General features: G+C 39.6%; 2 protein-coding genes across 3 annotated transcripts in view; one reads left to right on the top strand and one right to left on the bottom strand.

The window, feature by feature from the left end:
• eloal (elongin A, like) overlaps positions 1 to 17,319 on the top strand; it is a 46,612-nt gene extending 29,293 nt beyond the window's left edge. Inside the window, exons 1-11 of one of the 2 annotated variants that reach the window (XM_066697142.1) lie at positions 7,921 to 8,050; positions 10,707 to 10,763; positions 10,951 to 11,063; positions 11,195 to 12,029; positions 12,122 to 12,221; positions 12,424 to 12,585; positions 12,660 to 12,757; positions 15,056 to 15,236; positions 15,763 to 15,886; positions 16,605 to 16,720; positions 17,080 to 17,319. In XM_066697142.1, coding sequence (XP_066553239.1) covers positions 7,937 to 8,050; positions 10,707 to 10,763; positions 10,951 to 11,063; positions 11,195 to 12,029; positions 12,122 to 12,221; positions 12,424 to 12,585; positions 12,660 to 12,757; positions 15,056 to 15,236; positions 15,763 to 15,886; positions 16,605 to 16,720; positions 17,080 to 17,141 — 1,962 coding nt within the window. In that variant the 5' untranslated portion in view covers positions 7,921 to 7,936 and the 3' untranslated portion in view covers positions 17,142 to 17,319. Of the gene's footprint in view, positions 1 to 7,920; positions 8,051 to 10,706; positions 10,764 to 10,950; positions 11,064 to 11,194; positions 12,030 to 12,121; positions 12,222 to 12,423; positions 12,586 to 12,659; positions 12,758 to 15,055; positions 15,237 to 15,762; positions 15,887 to 16,604; positions 16,721 to 17,079 lie in introns of those variants that run through there. The other variant, XM_066697143.1, reaches the window with a different exon arrangement.
• Positions 748 to 7,350, bottom strand: klhl31 (kelch-like family member 31). The gene is made up of 3 exons (XM_066696804.1): positions 7,199 to 7,350; positions 4,015 to 5,214; positions 748 to 3,843 (listed from the first exon to the last, which is right to left on the bottom strand). Exons 2-3 carry the CDS (start codon positions 5,184 to 5,186, stop codon positions 3,111 to 3,113), a joined length of 1,905 nt encoding a protein of 634 aa, XP_066552901.1. The 5' UTR covers positions 5,187 to 5,214; positions 7,199 to 7,350; the 3' UTR covers positions 748 to 3,110.
• Positions 17,320 to 19,244: the final 1,925 nt, after the last annotated feature.

Raw genomic sequence — 19,244 nt, 5'->3', positions numbered from 1 at the left:
TACATATGCCTTAATTTCCCCTGGTTTAGCCATATATGGGGTCTCCTAACGAGTTGTCGGGCAGAAACCGAATTCCCACTCATCACAGGACAGACATGTGGGCCCTGTGATCTGTCTCTCCTCTCTGGTCTGCAGAAAAGCGCCTTTACTTTGTAACGTTTCTAAGACTGTTCTTGAGCTTGCCTCTTGAACCTCTTCCATGCAGCTGCTTGTAATAAAAACCTTTTGATTGGAGGTGCATCTCTCTCTGGATTTCTGTGACTCTTCAGAACATTTCTGGGATCTTTCATTTCAGCTCATGAAACTTGGGACCGACACTTTACATGTTGGATTCATAGTTGTATTCAGTATTAATATAGAGTCAACTGGCAATATATTATAATTACTCTATTGTATATGTATGTCTGATACATTTACCTATAAAAAGTAACCCAAAGAAGATGCATACTGCTATTGAGAGAACCACACAGACTGACGGAGTTGTGAAAGATGGGTGAGTTGTGCATTTCTGTTGGTTGCTACTCTTTCTCTCCAGACATAATTGGTCTCATGGCCTTTATCATGCGCCATGCTGTCATTTGTCCTCATTATAGTAGTATTTGAGTATCTGTTTTGTGAAATGTTAAGTGCATACCTTGTTCGTACGATTTGTGCTCTGCTGTACTGATGGGTTGATTACGGGTTTGCCTCCTGTCCCACACATTTCAGTTGGCAATCTCCCATCTCCAAAGACATGTCCAGACAAGGTTTATTATTTTCACTATCATTTTTAATGAAGATTCAAAGCTCTGAACAGAACTAAATGGGATGAGATCAATTAGTTCAGTCAATTACACACACAATGCAGGAACCAACCACCGACACACGCCGTCTCAAAACCAGATGCCTCGGTTCTCAATCACCAGCCACACACCAATAGTATCTGCATCCGTGTCACTTCATTAATCTTCAATATAATAATGTTAAATAACATGAGCTGCCAGATGAAGTGTGAAGCGTCAGGGCAAGGCGTGGCTCATCCCAGCTGCAGCCCAGGCAGAATACATGTGTTTCCAGTGTTTTTAAAAAATATATTCAAACCACTCTCAGTTCTTTGCCAGTCCCCATTCAACCTTCACTACTTCAATACGTCTCTTTCTCATACTCGGTCAATAAGTCACGGTGTACTGTATAAGACTTGCAGCAATTTCTTCTGCAACTCTGAGCAGCTAGAACTGAATACCTGTACTTGATTTTATTTTAAATTAACGTACTTATTATTATTATTTTTTGTATATAATCTAACTGCATATTTGACAGTAAACCTACTCCTGGTAGGCTGTGTCCAGTGAACTCCCTTCATTTTTCTAATGCCTTAATACTTTCAGAAACAGTTTCCTTTCTTTGCGTTGTTATAACGGTTGGCATGCTATTAGGATACACATTTGTGTTTTAATTTATGTATTCTTACCGCAATTACCTACTTAAGCTTGTATTTTTTTAAAGGTGTTTATGTATTTGTTTTTAATTTTCATAAACTTAAATTAAACAAAAATATTTGAAGAGCTTTGAATCTGGCCACATAACTTTACTGCAATCTGATCCATTTCATGCATTTTGCAACTTCATTAACAGTTCCTGGTCTGATTCTGGAAATGTATGTGGATCCATTTGCTTCTTTCTATCACCAGCAAAAGATCGTAGTGGCTGTGGCCTTGTGAGGTCATGGGTAGTTTACATACAACAGTGTGATCTTTTTAAAAATTATGACCTTATTGGAATTGGCAGAGCCCATTTTATACCCTTTCTATTTGAAACTCTGTCATGACAAGTGAAAGTAATCGTACCCATGCAGCTGGTAAGAGTTAAACTAGGACTTGAAGCAAAGAGCAGATTAAAATCATGTTATTGGCCCCAAAGGGAAAAAAAAAATACCTTGCTTCATACATAATTGCATTTTGATGCCGATTCTTAGTAAAAATTGCTTTTTTTGATCAAGTATTTTTTTATCACACACATATTTTAATCACTACATTAGTTTACAATTACAAAGACTAGGACATACTGTACAAACCTTTCCAGGTGTTTAAATGTTCCCTTTTTAATCTGTTTTCTAATATTTTTGTTTTTGTTAAATTTTTGTTTAACATTTTTTCACAGCTTTACAAACACTAAATTTATGTATTTATTTTAAAAATATATTTTTTTGTAGCTTTCACATCTTAAGATAAGAAACTGACTTGATTGATAAGACATGTTTTAAAAAAAAAGAAATTAACAAACACAAGGGGCCATAATCTTTCCTCTAAATACTAAATTTTAAGGCACTTTTGTTGTGACAGGAAAAACAGACTGCATGTTTCAAAATCATAGAGAAGTATTTAAAGTGGCTAATTAATCAATCAATTAATTAATTAATACATTGGCATTCTGACATTTTTTTGTGATGCCGTTAAACTTTAATGATTGTGTCTTTTATTAGGTAAAAAACGGTAAATGAGATGCAGTGGTAAATGGTTTATGAACAAAGGGCTTATGACCTATGTGTTAAACACATTTTAAATGATTTTATTTAATGGTATTTCTCAAGTAAAATGGCATCTGAAATACATGTTTTTATATAGGAACAGGAATATAGGAAATGTGATGACAAGTTAATGTAATATTTTGAAATGATTAATAAATAAATTTTGTTATACATACAAATGTAATCGTTTTATCTTAAGTCCTATTCCTCTATAGCAGTGGTATCAAACTCAATTCCTGGAGGGCCCCGTGTATGCTGGTTTTCGTTCCAACCGAGTACTCAATTACTTAATTGGTCTAATTGTTTAGATACATTTAAACACCTGTCCAGGCCCCGGGATATTTAATAAGCAACTGTACCTTGAATCAAATGTGCTTTTAGACCATCAACCGTAAAATACCTCGCAATATATTTTTAAAATGTCAAATTGAAAAATTAATTGGACAAATTAAGTAACTGAGGACTCGGTTGGAATGAAAACCAGCATACACATGGCCCTTCAGGAATTGAGTTTGAGACCACTGCTCTATAGCTAGGGGATGTTCTTATCTTGCTCTCAGTTGGCTAATTGTAAACTCCTATACATTGCTACATATATGGCCGTTTATATACTGACTGGAGCTGACGATACCGAGCTTGCCCTGGACTCTCGAGTCTTGCGACTAGGTACAGTAACAACACAGCATGAGATGCCTACTGTGGCTTCAGGAAGCTCATCCTCCTCAGTCCATTCATTGAGATCAGGGTTATAAAGCTGGATGCACTTTTTATACTTCTTTTCAATCTCATTCCAGCCCCCAAGCAGGTAGATCTTATTATTCAGAGTGGCAGCTCCGGCCGTGCTGACCCCGATGTGCAATGGCGCTGAATAGCTCCACTGCCCGGTGTGTGGGTTGTAACATTCGACTGGCATCACGTCGACTCTCTCCCCACGACCTCCAAGCTGGCTGCCACCGAGGACATATGCCCGGTCGCCCAGGGTGACAGAGCAGTGCCAGCCCCTCGGGGTGCTCAGGCTGGTCTTATCCTGCCAACTATCACTCGAGGGGTCGTAGGCACACACAGAGCGGGAGTAGGCATTATTGATGTAGCCTCCAGTGATGAGAATCTTGCCATCGATAACAGTGCCGGCGTGGCAGCACCTTGGCACTTCCATTGAGGCCTTCATCTGCCACTGGTTGGATGAAGGCACGTAACACTCAACCGAAGACTGGCACCCATCCGAGTTGCGTCCTCCCACTGCGAAGAGGAGCCCATTGAAGGCACTGAGGCTGAAGTGGGTGCGCTTTTGGATCATGTTGGCCAAATGGATCCAAGTATTGAAACGAGGATCATACCTAAACATTAAAAACAAACATTAAATGAAAGAATTATTATTGTTGTACGCATGTGTGTTACAAGTATCACCTTTGATTTAATAGCAGGAGGCACCTCTAAGATGAGCACATAGCAATAAATCAGATCCTGCACAATTTAAAGAGTCTTTCAAGGGAAAAGTTGAACCTCACCTGCAGAAGTTGCTGACAGCATGCTTGGCCTGGTTTCTGGCATCGTTCTGATCTTCACCACCAGCCACATAAAGGAATCCATCCATGACAGCCACGCACTGATTGAAGCTCTTGGCAGGCATTTCTGTTAGCCTACTCCAGATATTCTCAGGATCCCTGTAGAGAACCTCTTTGCTGAGGGACTTTTCTGTCAGGGCTGGACGTCCCCCCACAGTGACTAAGACTCGGAGGCCACCTCGCACCTTTGTTCTTCTTGACTGCAGCATATTTTGTTGGTACGGTAGCAAGTGGTAATTCATGGCATCAACAAGAAGCCTATGGCACTCCGCATCCTGCATCATCCTCGGCACCGTCTGAATGTAGCTCACCAGGTCTTGGGCGGAGATTGTGCCGAAACGGATGTTATTCAGCAGATCGGCAGCGTACTTCACCCTCTTTTGGTCGAAATCCAGCCATTTCATTGCAATCTGGAATGCTGTGATTTCAGAAGGCAGCTGCAGAGCGTCGTCCATGAGGAAGTCATTCATTTGCTCATAGGTGAGTTTCAGGAACTGCTCTGTTTCGGCAAACTCAATGAAATTGTCCCTTATAAACTTCTGTGCGGCCTCCTTGGTACTTTTGAGTCCATATGTGTCTGCAATGTTGGCCACATACATGCAATTCTCCACGCTGACCTCCTGCATTAGGAAATCACAGCACATCTTTACAAGACTATCGATCTGAAGAAAGATGGCAGTGGAAATGGTGCTGCCAATAGTGTACAATGACAAGGTCAGCTTCCCTGAGTAGGCATATGTGATGGCTGTGGCCAGGCCAACAGGAGACATATCATTGAGATCCAGTCTCTGGATGGATGAATCCTTCTTCAGCGCATTATGGATATATTTGCTGCAGGAAGCCATCACCACTTTGTGAACGCTGAACGATTTTGTCTTGGTGGCCACAGTCAAGTCGCACAAAAAGCTTTCTTGCCTCATCTGGCTCAAGCCTTCCATCAGGTTTTGCCCATAAAAGGCGTCAGTGACTTCAGTAGAGATGCAGCTGAAGCCATTTCCGCCCTCTAGAAGAGTGTTTAGCCCGTTTATTTTGTTCAAGGGACCATCTTCTACAATAATGGTCATCTCGTTTATATCCCCTTTGTTCTTCTTGGCGCTCTTCTTCTTAGGTGCCATGACTGCAATGGTGGGTTACAGCCAAGACCTAGAAAAAAGAGAAATCTGTTACATCCTGGTTTGCATTTGCAAAATATGCTGAAATGAAAGGAATGGAGGTTGACAACTAAAAGTTTGTATAACATTCACCATTTTTGCAAACTGATAAGAATAAACTCACCTGGCTGTGAAAAAAAAAAAAACTGCACATGCTTTTCTGACACTATTTAGGTTTTCATGGAGAATTTCCTTTTTCTGGAGGGGGGTGGTTTAAAAAGGGTCAATCGACAAAGAACACAAAGCAAGAAGGACAGCAGGTGGTGCCGAAGTTGTCTGCAATGTATCTAACACCTGACAGCCCTGATACAAGATACATGCAGCTGTTCAGAAACTACTGAAGAAAACTGTGTACTGTTAATTAGATATATTGTTTTAAGGGTCTTGTTATTGCTATAGAATTGGTACAGTTTAGGTCAGTGTTTTCCCTGGAAGATCTTTGTGCCTTGGGGTTGTAACAATTGAAGAGGCAGTGTCACTCACAACCAGAACTAAGAGTTAGTATCTGTTATATCTACAGTATCATGTCAGAGCTATTTCAAATGAAGTAATATAAATGTATGGGGAAAAAAGAAAAAGATAAACATTATAATGAAATACTCATAGGGTATCATCACCAAGCTTGATATGGAGTTTTATCAGAGGTTTCCTGATTACAGAAAAAAGTTGTTGAGAGGAAGAGCTATGACTAGGAAAAGGAATAGAGCAGGCACTGAATGTGGTTTTTGTGTGTTTGTAATGAAAAGTAGATTTTATCTTTTATATGGAGGGATATTACGTTTCAAATAAATATGAGTCTGAAATTATGCAGTAAATCATATGGCAGCATATCTACAGTTCAGTGTTATTCTGAGGTGGGACACCCCTCCCCCAGATCCCTGTTGAGCAATACCATTGGTTGCTGCCACTCACAAGTCATGGGCCTCCAGGATTTTGAGGATTGTGGGTAGGCAGCCAAAGCCCTACTACGTTCTTTCCAGACTGGGACTGCTCAGTTTACTGTGCATATGTCCCTTTACTCTCAGTATTACGATCAACCACAAGACATTTAGTAGTGAGGTAGGTTTTAATACTCCGAGGACTGCTTTCAAACCCATTTTTCAAGAACATGAACAGATTTGCCTGAACTTTGTGAATGAAGAATTCAACTTTAGAGGTCAACTAATTTTAAACCAGTATAGGTCATCATTGTTTCCCATTGTCTGGCCACCATGGAAGCAAACAAATACATTGTGACAGCTAGGCCCTGTCTCCTATCGCAGTGTGAAACATAATTTTGTAGCAGCAAGTCATTTGGCTTTTTCCTTCGTCATTCATCCTTCACCTCGACTTAAACCTAACATTACAGGATATCTAGCTCAATGTTTGCAAATATGTAACATCATAAGCACACTTAAGAAACAAACAACCATCACATCAATACAGATTTAAGAAATATGATTACAATTAGGTTAAACTCTCTAGCTAATCCATGCAGACAGCAAAGCAGTTTGTGTGTTTTAAGTGTCACTGAGCTGTTACTGAACTGCATTCCTGGAACTGCATCTGTTACAATTTATCAGTAGCAACTCCAGGAATAGCAACACTGTAAGGACCTCGCTCAGCATGCCTTTTTAAGATGGGGTAACATAACAGCACTTGAAGCCCTAACGTGTCAATAAATGTGACACCATTTTCTTTGAACACATTCATCCACCACACAGTTATGAGCTAGCAGTACACCACATGATCAAGATGATGTGTTATTTTATTCCACAATCCATAAAGAATGAATTTGTGTTTTATGTGAGGAATCTGAATGTACCAAAAATGTAATGTTTCATGTCGTTGATATGTTTGATAAGTTTAAAGTAAAAATTCAAATAAGTTGCATGCTCTTTACCACACTATATGCATGTATACAATGTAAGAGAGATAAAGATAATTAATATTAATATGGCTACTTATGATATCAAGGAAATCATGACTTGTCTTACCTTATAGTCTGAGGAAAGATCTTGAAAAGCAGGCAAAGCTGGTGGTAAATGGCGGATACCTCCAAGTCGTAGTACTGGTGGGGTATGAGTGAGAGAGCCTCAATACCCAGCGGTACCAAACTAGACAGGCAATTAACTCCTCCTCTGTCAGTGTGCAGCCGGGGGAGGAGGCTGCGCAGTACAGGGCTGAAGAAGACACTCACAAACTGGGGGTGGGGGGTGGAACTTCTTAATATAATCCATTGACCTAACAATAGCCAGAGGTGACAAGATTGAGCACATTAAATCATATGCAATGTAACCCATGAATCAAAGCACTAATGTACTAATGTGTTAAATTGTGTGTGTACATTGGAAGCAACAGCTCCACTTTAATTGTGAGCACCACAGCCCAAAGCTAATTTAATGATCACTCAACTAATGCACCATAAACGTGTTGCATTGTGCAGATACTCTTACAATGGGACCTCACACTCTAGCATAGCAACCCAATTACTGTATAATTTTAAAAATATCAATAATGTTCTTTATAATTGATATGCACCCTGTGATAACATAGGTCAACTTTAACATACAATAAGCTATATTATTATTATTATTATTATTATTATTATTATTATTATTATTATTATTATTTAAATAGCTCAATTAATATTTGTCCCGGATGTGTACCTGACACCGCCCCTTATAAAAGGCGACGCGGGAGGGATTTTGGCCTTCGGGTCAGCAGGAACCGGAATGACGTCAACGACTGACAATAAAGCCAAAGTGACTCTAATGGCTTCGACATCTGTTTTGGACGACGTTTTGCAACTGAAACGTCAACTAAACAAAACGACCGAGTCCAAGAAGGTAACCCGTATTGTTTTATACAACCCATAGAAGCTAATGCTGAAGAAACATTAGTTTAAGTTTTGATTTGTAGCCGATTTCAGATCCACGCAGGCCCAGTACATGGAGGAGTACGTCATCATGCGTTGCAGCCCGGTCGCTATTTAATACTCACAAGACGCAAGAATACCCTCTTCACAAGCGCTTTCTTCTCAGATGTACACTTCTATAGCAGTATGCCAAGACGCAAACTCAAAATCAGGTCATCTACATGTTATTAGGAAGAGCATTATTTTGGCTTCGTTGATGTTTCCTCCTGGCCTCTTTCTTGGCCTGCTCTGCTGGTCTTCTCCGTGCAAACAGAGGCCTGGTGGTGCTGCTCCATTGGGAAGTGTTTGCTTAGTTTCAATCGACTTCCACACAGTGGGACCGTGTGCAGATCAAAGTTTAAAGCCTTTAATTCATTATTATGGTGGTAAGGTGTGGCTAAAGGTCCCTTGAACAAGTCTAGTGTTCATAGTTTTGTCTGCAATATGCAAGAGATTAGCCATGTTGGGGAATTGATTCTTTTGACATGTTTCACAGGGGTAATGAATATATTTAACTTAATGAAAAAGAACAAGACTTGCGTTATTGGGTTGTTTTAGGCAGGTTCTCTTTTCTCCAGGGGAACTAAAGCTATGTAGAAATGGTCATTTATGTGAACTGCTTTCACTTGGATCAGTCCATGCCTTGTTTTGCTACTCTTATTCATTACACAACATCCCCATTGCTCAATCTCTGACCATGTCCCTGTGCGGAACCACATTTTAACTTCAGATGGATAGAAGTCTATGCCCTATTGCCTCCTCCCAAGAAAACTGGGGGGGGGGGGGGGGAAAGATGTACAATCACAATGTACAAGAGCTCTCTCTGTTCCTGAAATCTGAAATAAATGTCCGTCTTTTAGGACGGACTACTCTGTAACTTGAGTCCCCCCGAGCCTGTGACATCTGTTGCAAATCTGCTCTGCTGGTGGTGGTCTAGTTTGACGCTGTACTGCAGTGCTTGCTTGCTTGTGAGGTCAGCTAATTCTTTTTAAAGCCAAGGTAGCTGCTGGCATTTACATTGCCCATTTATAGTACGTGGTAAATGGAGTAGCTCAGTCAATGGTATTCCCATACATAGCTTCTGAGCTCACTGCAGACTCAGCCATTCCAGCTTTCTAAAGAACCAAGAGGTGCTAGCCATATTTGGTATTTTTGGCAGTGCCTTTTTCCCCCAGTATAATTTTTAGTTTTTGGCTTTACTCTATCCTTTGGGGTTTTTAAAAGAATGGTTAGGCCTACATGTCAAAAGTGAATTAATATTAAATCATGTAGAGCCTACAGCTCTTCACTGTATTGCATAGTCGTAAGAGATTTTTAATGGCAATTGGTGATTAATGAAGACTTTAAGAGGTTCAGGTTTTGAAACTGTTGGAAACCATGTATTTATTGTCAAGACAAAATGGTGTGCAAGTAATTGAACTGAGGTTATTCTAAGTATGAATCCTGTTATGCATGCTATTTAGGTATAGGCTACATTTACCATTACACATTAGCCTTTGTGGTGTCTTATCGCAGCTACTGGTTAAAGCCACTCTTAATTGAAGTTGACAAAAGTGGTGTGAGCCAGGCCTATTCTTAGTCAGGCAGATGAACAGCCTGTAACTTTTTTTTGCCAGAATGGTTATTTGAAAAGCACCTGTCTTTTCAAACAGAAGTATTTACAAGTCAAAACAGAAGTGTTTATATACAGAAGTTGCCACAGACAAAGACAGGAGAGTACAGGTGAGAGGCAGCCTTCTTGTTGTTTGACTAGTTTCAGACCAGTCTTCGCATTAGCTCATTTTGTTTTAAGTTTGCCTTAATTGAAGTCAATTCAGTTCAGCTGCTGAGTTGGTGAAAGTAAACCGGTTGTAGAAAAGAGATTTAGTCTAGGACTAGCAGGATTTCTGTTGCAGGAGGAGCCAGGTGGGGCCAGTTAGGTGTGAATTGGGGGCAGGTAGACAAAAGCTACTTAAAGCAGCTGTTGAGAGAGAGCTGCGCTGTTTCTCGGTCACAAAGTTAAGCAGTTGACTAGGGATTTGGAACCAAGAGACGTACAAATAAATAAACAAAAAAACCTAACATTTAGAAGCATGTGGCCTCTACAGTGTTAGGTTTGCAGAATGATTGCCTTCCTGGATGAACTCGTGCAAAGGCATAGAATTTAGAAGGGCAGTGATGTTCAGACTGTACAATGCACTAGTTAGAGCTCATCTGGATACTGTGGACAGTTCTGGGCTCCACACTTCAAGAAAGATATCGCTGCTCTAGAGGCAGTTCAGAGGAGAGCAACCAGACTTATTCCAGGTCTGAAGGGAAAGTCCTACTGAGAGACTGAGGAACTGAACCTTTTCACCCTGGAACAGAGGAGACTACGTGGGGACTTGATCCAAGTCTTCAAGATCATGAAGGGCATCGACCACATCAAACCAGAGGAGCTTTTTCAAATCAGCAGGGACACTTAAAATGTAAACATTTAAAAAACATTCAAAAACAGACTGGATAGGATCCTTGGATCACTCGGTTATTAATGGACACCAAACGAGCACGATGGGGCAAATGGCCTCCTCTCGATTGTAAACTTTGTTCTTATGTTTTTTTTCGTTTAGATTATGAAAACACTGAAGAGACTTCAAGACTTGGAAATAACGCTTGAAATTCTTGCGGTGAGGGCCAATTCTCTATGCCATGCTTGACTATGATCCAGATATTGCTGTAAATAGCCTACTTCACAAATGCTGACCACTTCTGTGCAGAATTCCCTTTTTCTGACCTTTTAAACTTTTTTCTGGTCTAGTTTTACTATAACAGATTTTAAGGTACAGTAAATATTTCAGATTTGATTCTCTACAGGAAACTGGAATAGGAAAAACAGTCAATGGTTTCAGAAAACATGATGTTGCAGGTGAAGCAGCAAAAGCCTTAGTTAATCAATGGAAGAAGCTGGTGCCCAAAGACACTAACAGGTAGTCTTTCTACATTTATTTGTCGTGTATATACTTTTCACAATCCTCTGCAATATAGGGCAGAAGCAATGCAAACTAATCTTGTTTTTGTGATTCACGTACACATTCTTGCTTTCTTCTTTTTGTTCTAGTCTTGCCCAGAATGGTGATTTTTCAGAAAGCCAGAGCTGTAACATGAAAGCAAAGGAAGAATTTCAAGCAGAAAATGGAAAAAGCTCTCGGATGTCCGGGGGTAAACATTCTGCCGGGGATGTTGCAAGATCTGAAAAATCTGATTCTGAAAAGAAAAAGCACGGCCGTGGTGTGAAGTCTCCCAAGACCAGAGAGCTGAAATCTTGTGACTCTCAAGACTACATTCCTTCTAAGAAACATTACCCTGACAATGATAAAGTGGAAGATCCCAAAATGTTCCCAGAGAGCTTTAAAAATGAAAGGTGCTTAGGGTCTACTAAATTATCTCAACAGTCATCGCGAATGTCAGAGAGTGAACAGCCCAGCAATGGAGACAAATCAAAATCCAAGCATGAGTGTAAAAGGTCAACTACTGTTCTGGTCTCTGAGGAGGAGTCTTCTCCTACCAAGAGCTTTTTGAAGGATAAAAAGTCTGCAAAAATTAGCAAGGAGGACCATGCTGAAGTTAAAAAATTGTCAAAGGAAAAAGTGAAGTCCTCTGGTAATGCAGTTAAACAAAAGGGAGCTAATGGAAAGAAGGACACTTTAAATCGTATGAAGAGAGTTTCTGAAAAGGATCAGAGTGGTGAGGACTCCGAGACACCTGCCATGTCCTTCGAGTCTTACCTGAGCTATGACCTGAAGTCCCCCAAACGAAAAAGGAGGTCTACTAGTGATACAAAATCGGCAAAGAAACCTAAAAGCGATCGCCATCAATGCGAGAACTCGGTAAAAAAGACACCCGCGACAAAGCCTGTTAAAAAAAATTCTGCGTTCGAGGAGCCCATTAAAACGGTAAAGTGTTCTCAAGCGTGTCTTGGGTAAACTTCAGTAGATCTTGATTGTTGTGGGTGACGTTATAATTCTTGGCAATGTGCTGTTCACAGGTTAAAACCGGCTCTGTAATGGACTTGTTAAATGTTCCCTTGCCAGCCTTTCTACCTGACTGTTCAGATTTTTCTATGTTTCCTTCCACTGAGAATAAAGGTATGTACAATTCAAATTAATGTTGAAATTGGGGCTAGGTAGCCAAGATGGTCGGACCATGATCTTAAGTAAAATAATTTGGGGTTTATATGTAAAATAGTCCCGTGTGCTTCCTACATCCATTGTGTCCAAACTTTAAAGCATTATTGTACTAAAAACTGAAGATGGATACAGATAAAAATTAAAAATTTGCAATCTGCAGCCAAGGAAGTGGTCTCCAACCTTGGTGAAGAGCCTCCAGTGTTTACTGGGCAGAGGCTGAACACCAAGATGCAAGTATATTCTGGCACCAAGACCGCTTTCCTCCCAACCATGATGACCCTGTACCAACAGTGCATCCGTACCCTTCAGAACAATATTGATCGTAAGTTCTGGTTCCGTTGGTTTCTTCGAGGTCTCGTATTTGTGTCGGGATTGTAAGGCAGAGCTCTCTTTCAGTACTCTACGACATTGGAGGAGTGCCATTTGAAATCCTGGAGCCCGTGCTGGAGCGCTGTACACCCGAGCAGCTGCTGCGGATCGAAGAATGCAACCCGGTAAGATTGATGCTGGGAGATGAGCAGAGGGGCATGTTTAAAATTCACACCATCTCTAGGAAATCAAGTCTTTCCTATGATGCCAAATTAGATCAATTCAATTAGTTGAGATTTTCAATTTGTTTTTTCTGAATAACAGTTCTTCAATAAAGAATATTGGTTTGGGCATGTGGGATGTAGGCAGTGGATAAACTTTTTTGGCTACTAGCCACAGTGTCTGGTAGAAGGGAAAACTTACCAGCCACTTGGTATTATTACCAGCCAAAGGCAAACATCACCAGAAATACATGAGGGTGTATAAATGTGTGGTGAACATGTCATATTTTAACATTTATTAAGGTTATGAATCAATCACAAAAACAAAAGCTAATCGCACACCTGTATAGACTAGACAGGTGTGTATGAGGGAAAAGGATCTGGATAGAAAAACATGTTCCCACACAGTTTGTACTTTCAAGTGTTAGAAGGTGTTTGATCAGAACATTGCATTCTATTGAATTGTAACACTTGCTAGTAGAGACAGTGTACAGGAGCATTGTTTTCAAATTAATGATCTGTATCAATACATAAGCTAACGCATGAGAAGGGGTGTTAAATGGTGACTCATTGTCACTCTTCATACTCCTCTTCCTCTTCAGTGCTACTCCCTTCTCTGGTTTCCGCATGTCATTAAAAGTCATTAGTCCAAAGTCCAAAGGTCCTTTGGATTGGGTAAAAAATATAGTGTCTAGGGATGATGACGGACAGTAACGTCCTTTCCATTGGTCAATATCATGCATATCTTCTGCAGTTGTGCAAACGCCAGCAAAGACGCGATGTAAACAAACTGCATGTTTCTCTTCCGCAAGATCTCAGCTATGCAGCAACAAATGCATGTCTCTATCATAAATTGTTTCCCCATAAATTAATACGTTGTAATTGATGAATAGTTATCCGATACAACAACTTTGTTAATGCATTTTTACATAGATATTTATTTATTAGACCACGTATGGAAATGGCATAATAACAGCAGACCTGTCAACTCTCGTATTATTGTTGCCTGACATTTTAACTTTTTATTGTCACAATTTCAAATTAACAATAAAGGTTGTGACTATTTGTTGATAAAGGAATATTTTGCAATTACATTTGTAACCGACTTCTTTTTCAATTTTTATACATTTTGATTCAATTGCCAGTTTTGCAATGTGAGCTGCAACGAAAATGCCTTAAATTAGTGTCCTTGTGGCAATGTTATTCAGTCACAACAGCGAAATACAAAATGCATCGGACCTATCTAGCTATCTAATTTATACAGTACTTGACTAAACAATTAAATTTTCTTAGTTTCCAAACCACACTCAGCACTCAGACTGCCGTCTATGTTCGGAAACACACCTGTGCGTTTGAGTTCCAGCAAATAAAAAAGAATAGCAACAGCTGCTGTGTGTGTAATATCAATGCGTTTGTTGCTCCTCTATCTTTTCCTGTCAATGCTAGTTTCGCAGAAGGGTGTTTGGCTTTAAGTGGGTTAATATACCAGCTGTAGATTTGTGGTAGTTTAATTGCACTGCACATTATACACTCGTGTGCTTCTCTGTAAGGAAGCCATGGGACGCGTTGTAGCGTAGATTTCCGCAATCATGCGCAGATCTGCAGAATTCCACCGATTGTGCATATATGGACTTTGTCAATGCAACTATTATAATTCGAAAACTTTGATCCAGGTCATTAAAAAGTCGGTAACCAACACTACAGTGTCAATAAATTAATTTGTATTTTGAAACCTATCGATCAATACGGTAGGAGAAATTAAAAACTCGTTGAGTCCCATACACTTGTTGGCTACCTAATTTTATTCCCTGGATGTAGGAGATTTTAAAATATGCCAAATTGCATGAATTGTCTAGTGAAAGATTTGTTACTGTACTATTCGGCATCTGAAATTGTTTTTGGTGGATCTGAATTATGTTGCTTGAAAGTGGTCCATCAAAGTGTTCAGATTTGTATCCATTTTAAATTGACACCCTCTACTTCCTTGCTTTGTTCCAACTCTGATTTTCAGCAGTTTTATCATAATGTGAAATGGGATTCAGGGGGTGAATGAGTTACTAGAGATTGATTGCATGCTTGTGGGGATTTGGATGTACCCACCTGAACTTGATCAGTTGACTGAGAAAGCTTATTGGCACACTTGAACCGAATTTAACGTTTTTCTTCAGTCTGCCTTTCCTCCTTGTGATCACCCTCATTGTATTAATGGAGAGCATGCGTATTTCTTGTGCATTTTAGATCTACGTGCTTTTGTCCCTCCAGGTGTACATCGGAGAGACGGACCACTTGTGGGTGATTCATTGTAAAAAGGATTTCCGTAATGAAGAACTCGAAGAGTATGAATCCTGGAGGGAAATGTATATAAGGCTTTTTGAAGAAAGGGAGAAGAAGTTGAAACTGCTAACAAAAAGTATTGTGTCTGCACATTCTGGAAAACCTAAAGGTTTGGGTTCAGATTTCAACCAGTTTAAACTTTTTTACAATTTATACTGCTATTGCATTTTTTTCCCCCATGTTTTCATCAAAGTCAGTAGCTGAATTAAAGATCAGTGTTGTATATATTTTTGCCAAGTTGGAAGATGTTTATCTTAATGTGAAAGAAATATTGGTCAATCCTATTTCCATTATTATTTGGAATACACCACCAGTTTATAGAATATTGGTCTGCTGCGAACATGTTCCACATCAAGCCTGCCAGCTGCCGGCAGCACCTATAAATAGATTTTGAAGCGGAGCTAACTGAGGTTAAATGGTCAACCCTTGCACTTCACAAGTGCTTCGATAGGACTGGGGGACTATAACAAAATATCTCTGCTCAACATTAGTTTAGTGGTAGTTCTGTTCCAGATTTGTTTGTAATGTTCATACAATGCAGATTACTTTTAGATTAGAAGTTTTAAACTACTAGTATAAAAGCTAAATTCAGACATGGAAATCTATCTTCTCCTTGACCACACTGTCCCCCCCAGGGCGGCAGGTGAAGCTAGCGTTCATTAACTCAGTTGCCAAGCCACCCAGAGATGTACGTCGACAGCAGGAAATCCATGGCACTGCACGCTCTTTGGGCCAGCATCCTACCCTTGACAAATCCAGGTTAGTCCGGCAGCTTGCGTGTTTTTTATTTTTAAACCATGGACGATGCAAGCAGCGCCTTTGATCTGGCCTGGTCGTACATTTGCTCCCTCTTATAGTGCATCTCCCAAAACAAAAAGTAGGCTTCAGGATTCCTGGAATTTAACAGTCCATAAATATCATCCTATAATGTGTGTGACCAGGTGAATGTGATGGCTTTTTAAAATGTCGCTTCTTTTATACTGAACTAAAAACAAAGCGAGACTACAAGCCTCTACGTACTGAAGCAGACTGCCCTCCCCAACTGAAAATATAGATCAACCATGGCAAAGCAGGCCATAAAGTGAATGAGACGGGGATACAAGAGGAAGAACATGCCTTTTGTGTGCGGTTAGAGGAGCATGGAACAAAGTGCCAGATTAGGTCGTTTAAATCTGGTTTGAAGTGGAGAGGGAGTTTTGAGTCAGACTGCAGTAAAAGCTGAGGCTCGTTGTGTACACAGTTCATATGGTGATGCTGTTCATTTTACCATCTGCCACTTCATAAATGTAATATACCACTTACCTACATATAAACTGCTTTACACTTTACTGTAAGTGACTTTTCTCTGTTCTAGTATGCTCTACCATCAAGTTGTCTTTTCTTGACTTGCTGCCACTTTCAATGCTTGACCTGGTAGTATAATGACGGACTACAACTGTACAGGAAGTTTTAATGCCTTTTTATATTTTCTTTTAAGTATCAAATCTTCAGACAAACCAAGATCCAGCTTACAGGACAGCTTGAAACTGAACAGCGATTACAGCACCCCCTCCAATGCCAGCACAAGCCAAGACCCCAAGAAATTCATCAAAAGTAAGTATCCTGGAGTCTCCTTTGATCTCTTTACTCTATTTCACTTGGTTTAAATGGTTTGGTGAACAGTCTCTTAAATACTGTCACCCAGTGGCTTAATTTTCAAAGGACTAACTGCATCTTTTGTGTGCGTTTGTGTTCTGATCGCTTTAAGATGGACACTTGCTTTATAGAATGATTTGTGAATGGAAAAGCAGTAGTCTGGTACTCACTTAATAGTTTTACTGTACTATAACCTTTTATTTCTTTCCCAGACTAAATTGTAGAATTTGTTCAAACAGATTTAAATATTTACCATCGCAAAGTAGCCATTGAACTGCATTGCATTCCAATCACATTTCCTTTCCTTCCATTTTGAGGAGTTGCTCCAATGATGGCGAAGTCCCTGAAGGCCTTCAAAAGCAGACTGGGACGCAGATAAAAACTGGATTACATTGGCTAATAGAGGTGTCCTTAAGATCCTTTGTTTCACTTGAGAACCCTCCCCCGTGTATAATTCAAAATTAATGTAAATGCTCTTTATATTTGTGTGTATATAGATACTGATTGTGTAAAGCACTGTACAAATGCATTGTCATTAAAATGTGCTGGAAACCGGATTAGTTTGATCTTGTTTTTCCACTTTTCTTCCTAATGAGTGCTTGGATTTTATTGATTAACACTTATGGTTTGTTTGTCCAAGGCTTTTCTGAAGCGATTATCTGCTTAGGTTGTAGGGTTTTATTGAGTTACATCAACCTAGTTTGACCTTTCTCACTTGCCTTTCTTTACAACAAGATGTATTATGTTGCCACCTAGTGGTGTGTAAGATAAGGTGGCCTAGAGGCTTAACATTAAAAATGATTAGGAAATTGATATTGAAACGCAGTGGATGAGGGATGAGTGCTATTTAAAAGACTTATGAAAGCTTTAGTCCTTGAGTAATGTCTGTTGAGTGAAATCTCAGATGTGGTTGATGTAGAACCTACTTAATATAGTTTTTCATCATGTTTGATTTTCTATTATCAATCAATCTATCAATTAGAGTTTTCAATTTTACAGAAGGGCTTTAAGCATATTATACCTGGACTTTTATTAATCGGTTGGTCGCTGTTTTCATTATGTAATGGTTTCTAGATTATGATCTTATAGTCATGAAAAAAGCCTTCTGTAATCTTAATACAGATGAATACATCCATTAATACACTGCTTGAAGGGAAGATGTGCTAGTTTTATTTTTGTATAAACTATACATTTTATGGATAATCTTTTGAGGTAGAATGGCAAACCTGTCTCATTGTAAAAATGCCCCTCTTCAATCCAATGCAACGTAATGCATAGAAATGTAATTCCTATTGCACTGTGAATCGGTTTAGGCTGATTACAATGAGGGGGCAGAGAAATGTGAGGTTTTGGGGTAATATTGGAGATTCAAGCCTGAAGATTGACCCGGGGTTGTGGGCTGGCAGTGATGGGTGGGAGAGAGTGGTGAGGGTGATGGATTGTGGATCGTGAAATAAGCCCAATGATGCCTCTGCAAATGGATCAGTGGTTTGCAAAACTAGTAAAAGCTACAGTTCTGTTTATTTTCCAAGACTTGCCACCATATCCCTTTGTGCAATATGAACACTTTGAGACCGATATTGTAAGATATCACTGTTAATTATCTCTGTGTAATTCCATAGCTAAGTTACAGTTTTAGAGAATTAAGTAGCAGAGACCAAATCTAATTATATTTAAGCCTCTAATGTTGTCCATCATAATGTGCTTGCATTATGTATGAAGGTTGTGGGTATGTGCACTATCATTAAATCGTGGTGGTGGTGGTGGTGGAGCATTTTTAGAATGAGATTTGTTTTAATTTGTTCTACTTCCAAGTATTTGCAGTGAACTACTTACCTTTTCAAGCATCCCCATGGCTTTATACACATAAATGCAGATGTCCCCATGCATTTAATATAGTTTTCAAATTTCCCATAGACTGACTAAGCCGCTAATAAACTGGAATTTAAAATCCCATAACGTGTTCAGAGATGGTAGCCCAGGGGTGTTCGTATAACACCGCCTGATCCCACAGTGGAAGACCGTTCGAGATGGCATTCCTTACAGTAACTGATCCATAAGAACAAGAGGGGGCAAAGAATTTAAGTACTAAATCTATACAACTCAAATTTTAACTTTATTAGAAGACAAGTGGAAACTACATTTGATTTCAGTAAGTCAAGGAAAAACATGTTCTGGTGGAGTCATTCAAACAGCTGTTGGGTTGCCATGCCCAGTTTTGACTACACAAGATCACCGTTGTGATTCTGCTGGGTTGAGGGCAAAAGTCAGAGACGGAGAAAGAACATAAGAACATAAAGTTTACAATCGAGAGGAGGCCATTCGCCCCATCGTGCTCGTTTGGTGTCCATTAATAACGGAGTGATCCAAGGATCCTATCCAGTCTGTTTTTGAATGTTTTTTAAATGTTTACATTTTACATCTGAAAAAGCTCCTCTGGTTTGATGTGGTTGATGCCCTTCATGATTTTGAAGACTTGGAT

Source organism: Amia ocellicauda, chromosome 23 (assembly GCF_036373705.1).
Source record: "Amia ocellicauda isolate fAmiCal2 chromosome 23, fAmiCal2.hap1, whole genome shotgun sequence".
In the NCBI taxonomy this organism is placed as follows: domain Eukaryota; kingdom Metazoa; phylum Chordata; class Actinopteri; order Amiiformes; family Amiidae; genus Amia; species Amia ocellicauda.
The sequence above is the reverse complement of the archived record's forward strand: the minus strand, read 5'-3'. Positions and strand labels throughout refer to the sequence as shown.

Bases quoted from the DNA above. Each gene is read 5' to 3' on its own strand.
- klhl31 (XM_066696804.1), bottom strand. From the start codon at position 5,186: ATGGCACCTAAGAAGAAGAGCGCCAAGAAGAACAAAGGGGATATAAAC. The intron at 3,844-4,014 runs GTGAGGTTCAAC...TTTAATGTTTAG, and splicing joins GCTGTCAGCAACTTCTGCAG to GTATGATCCTCGTTTCAATA.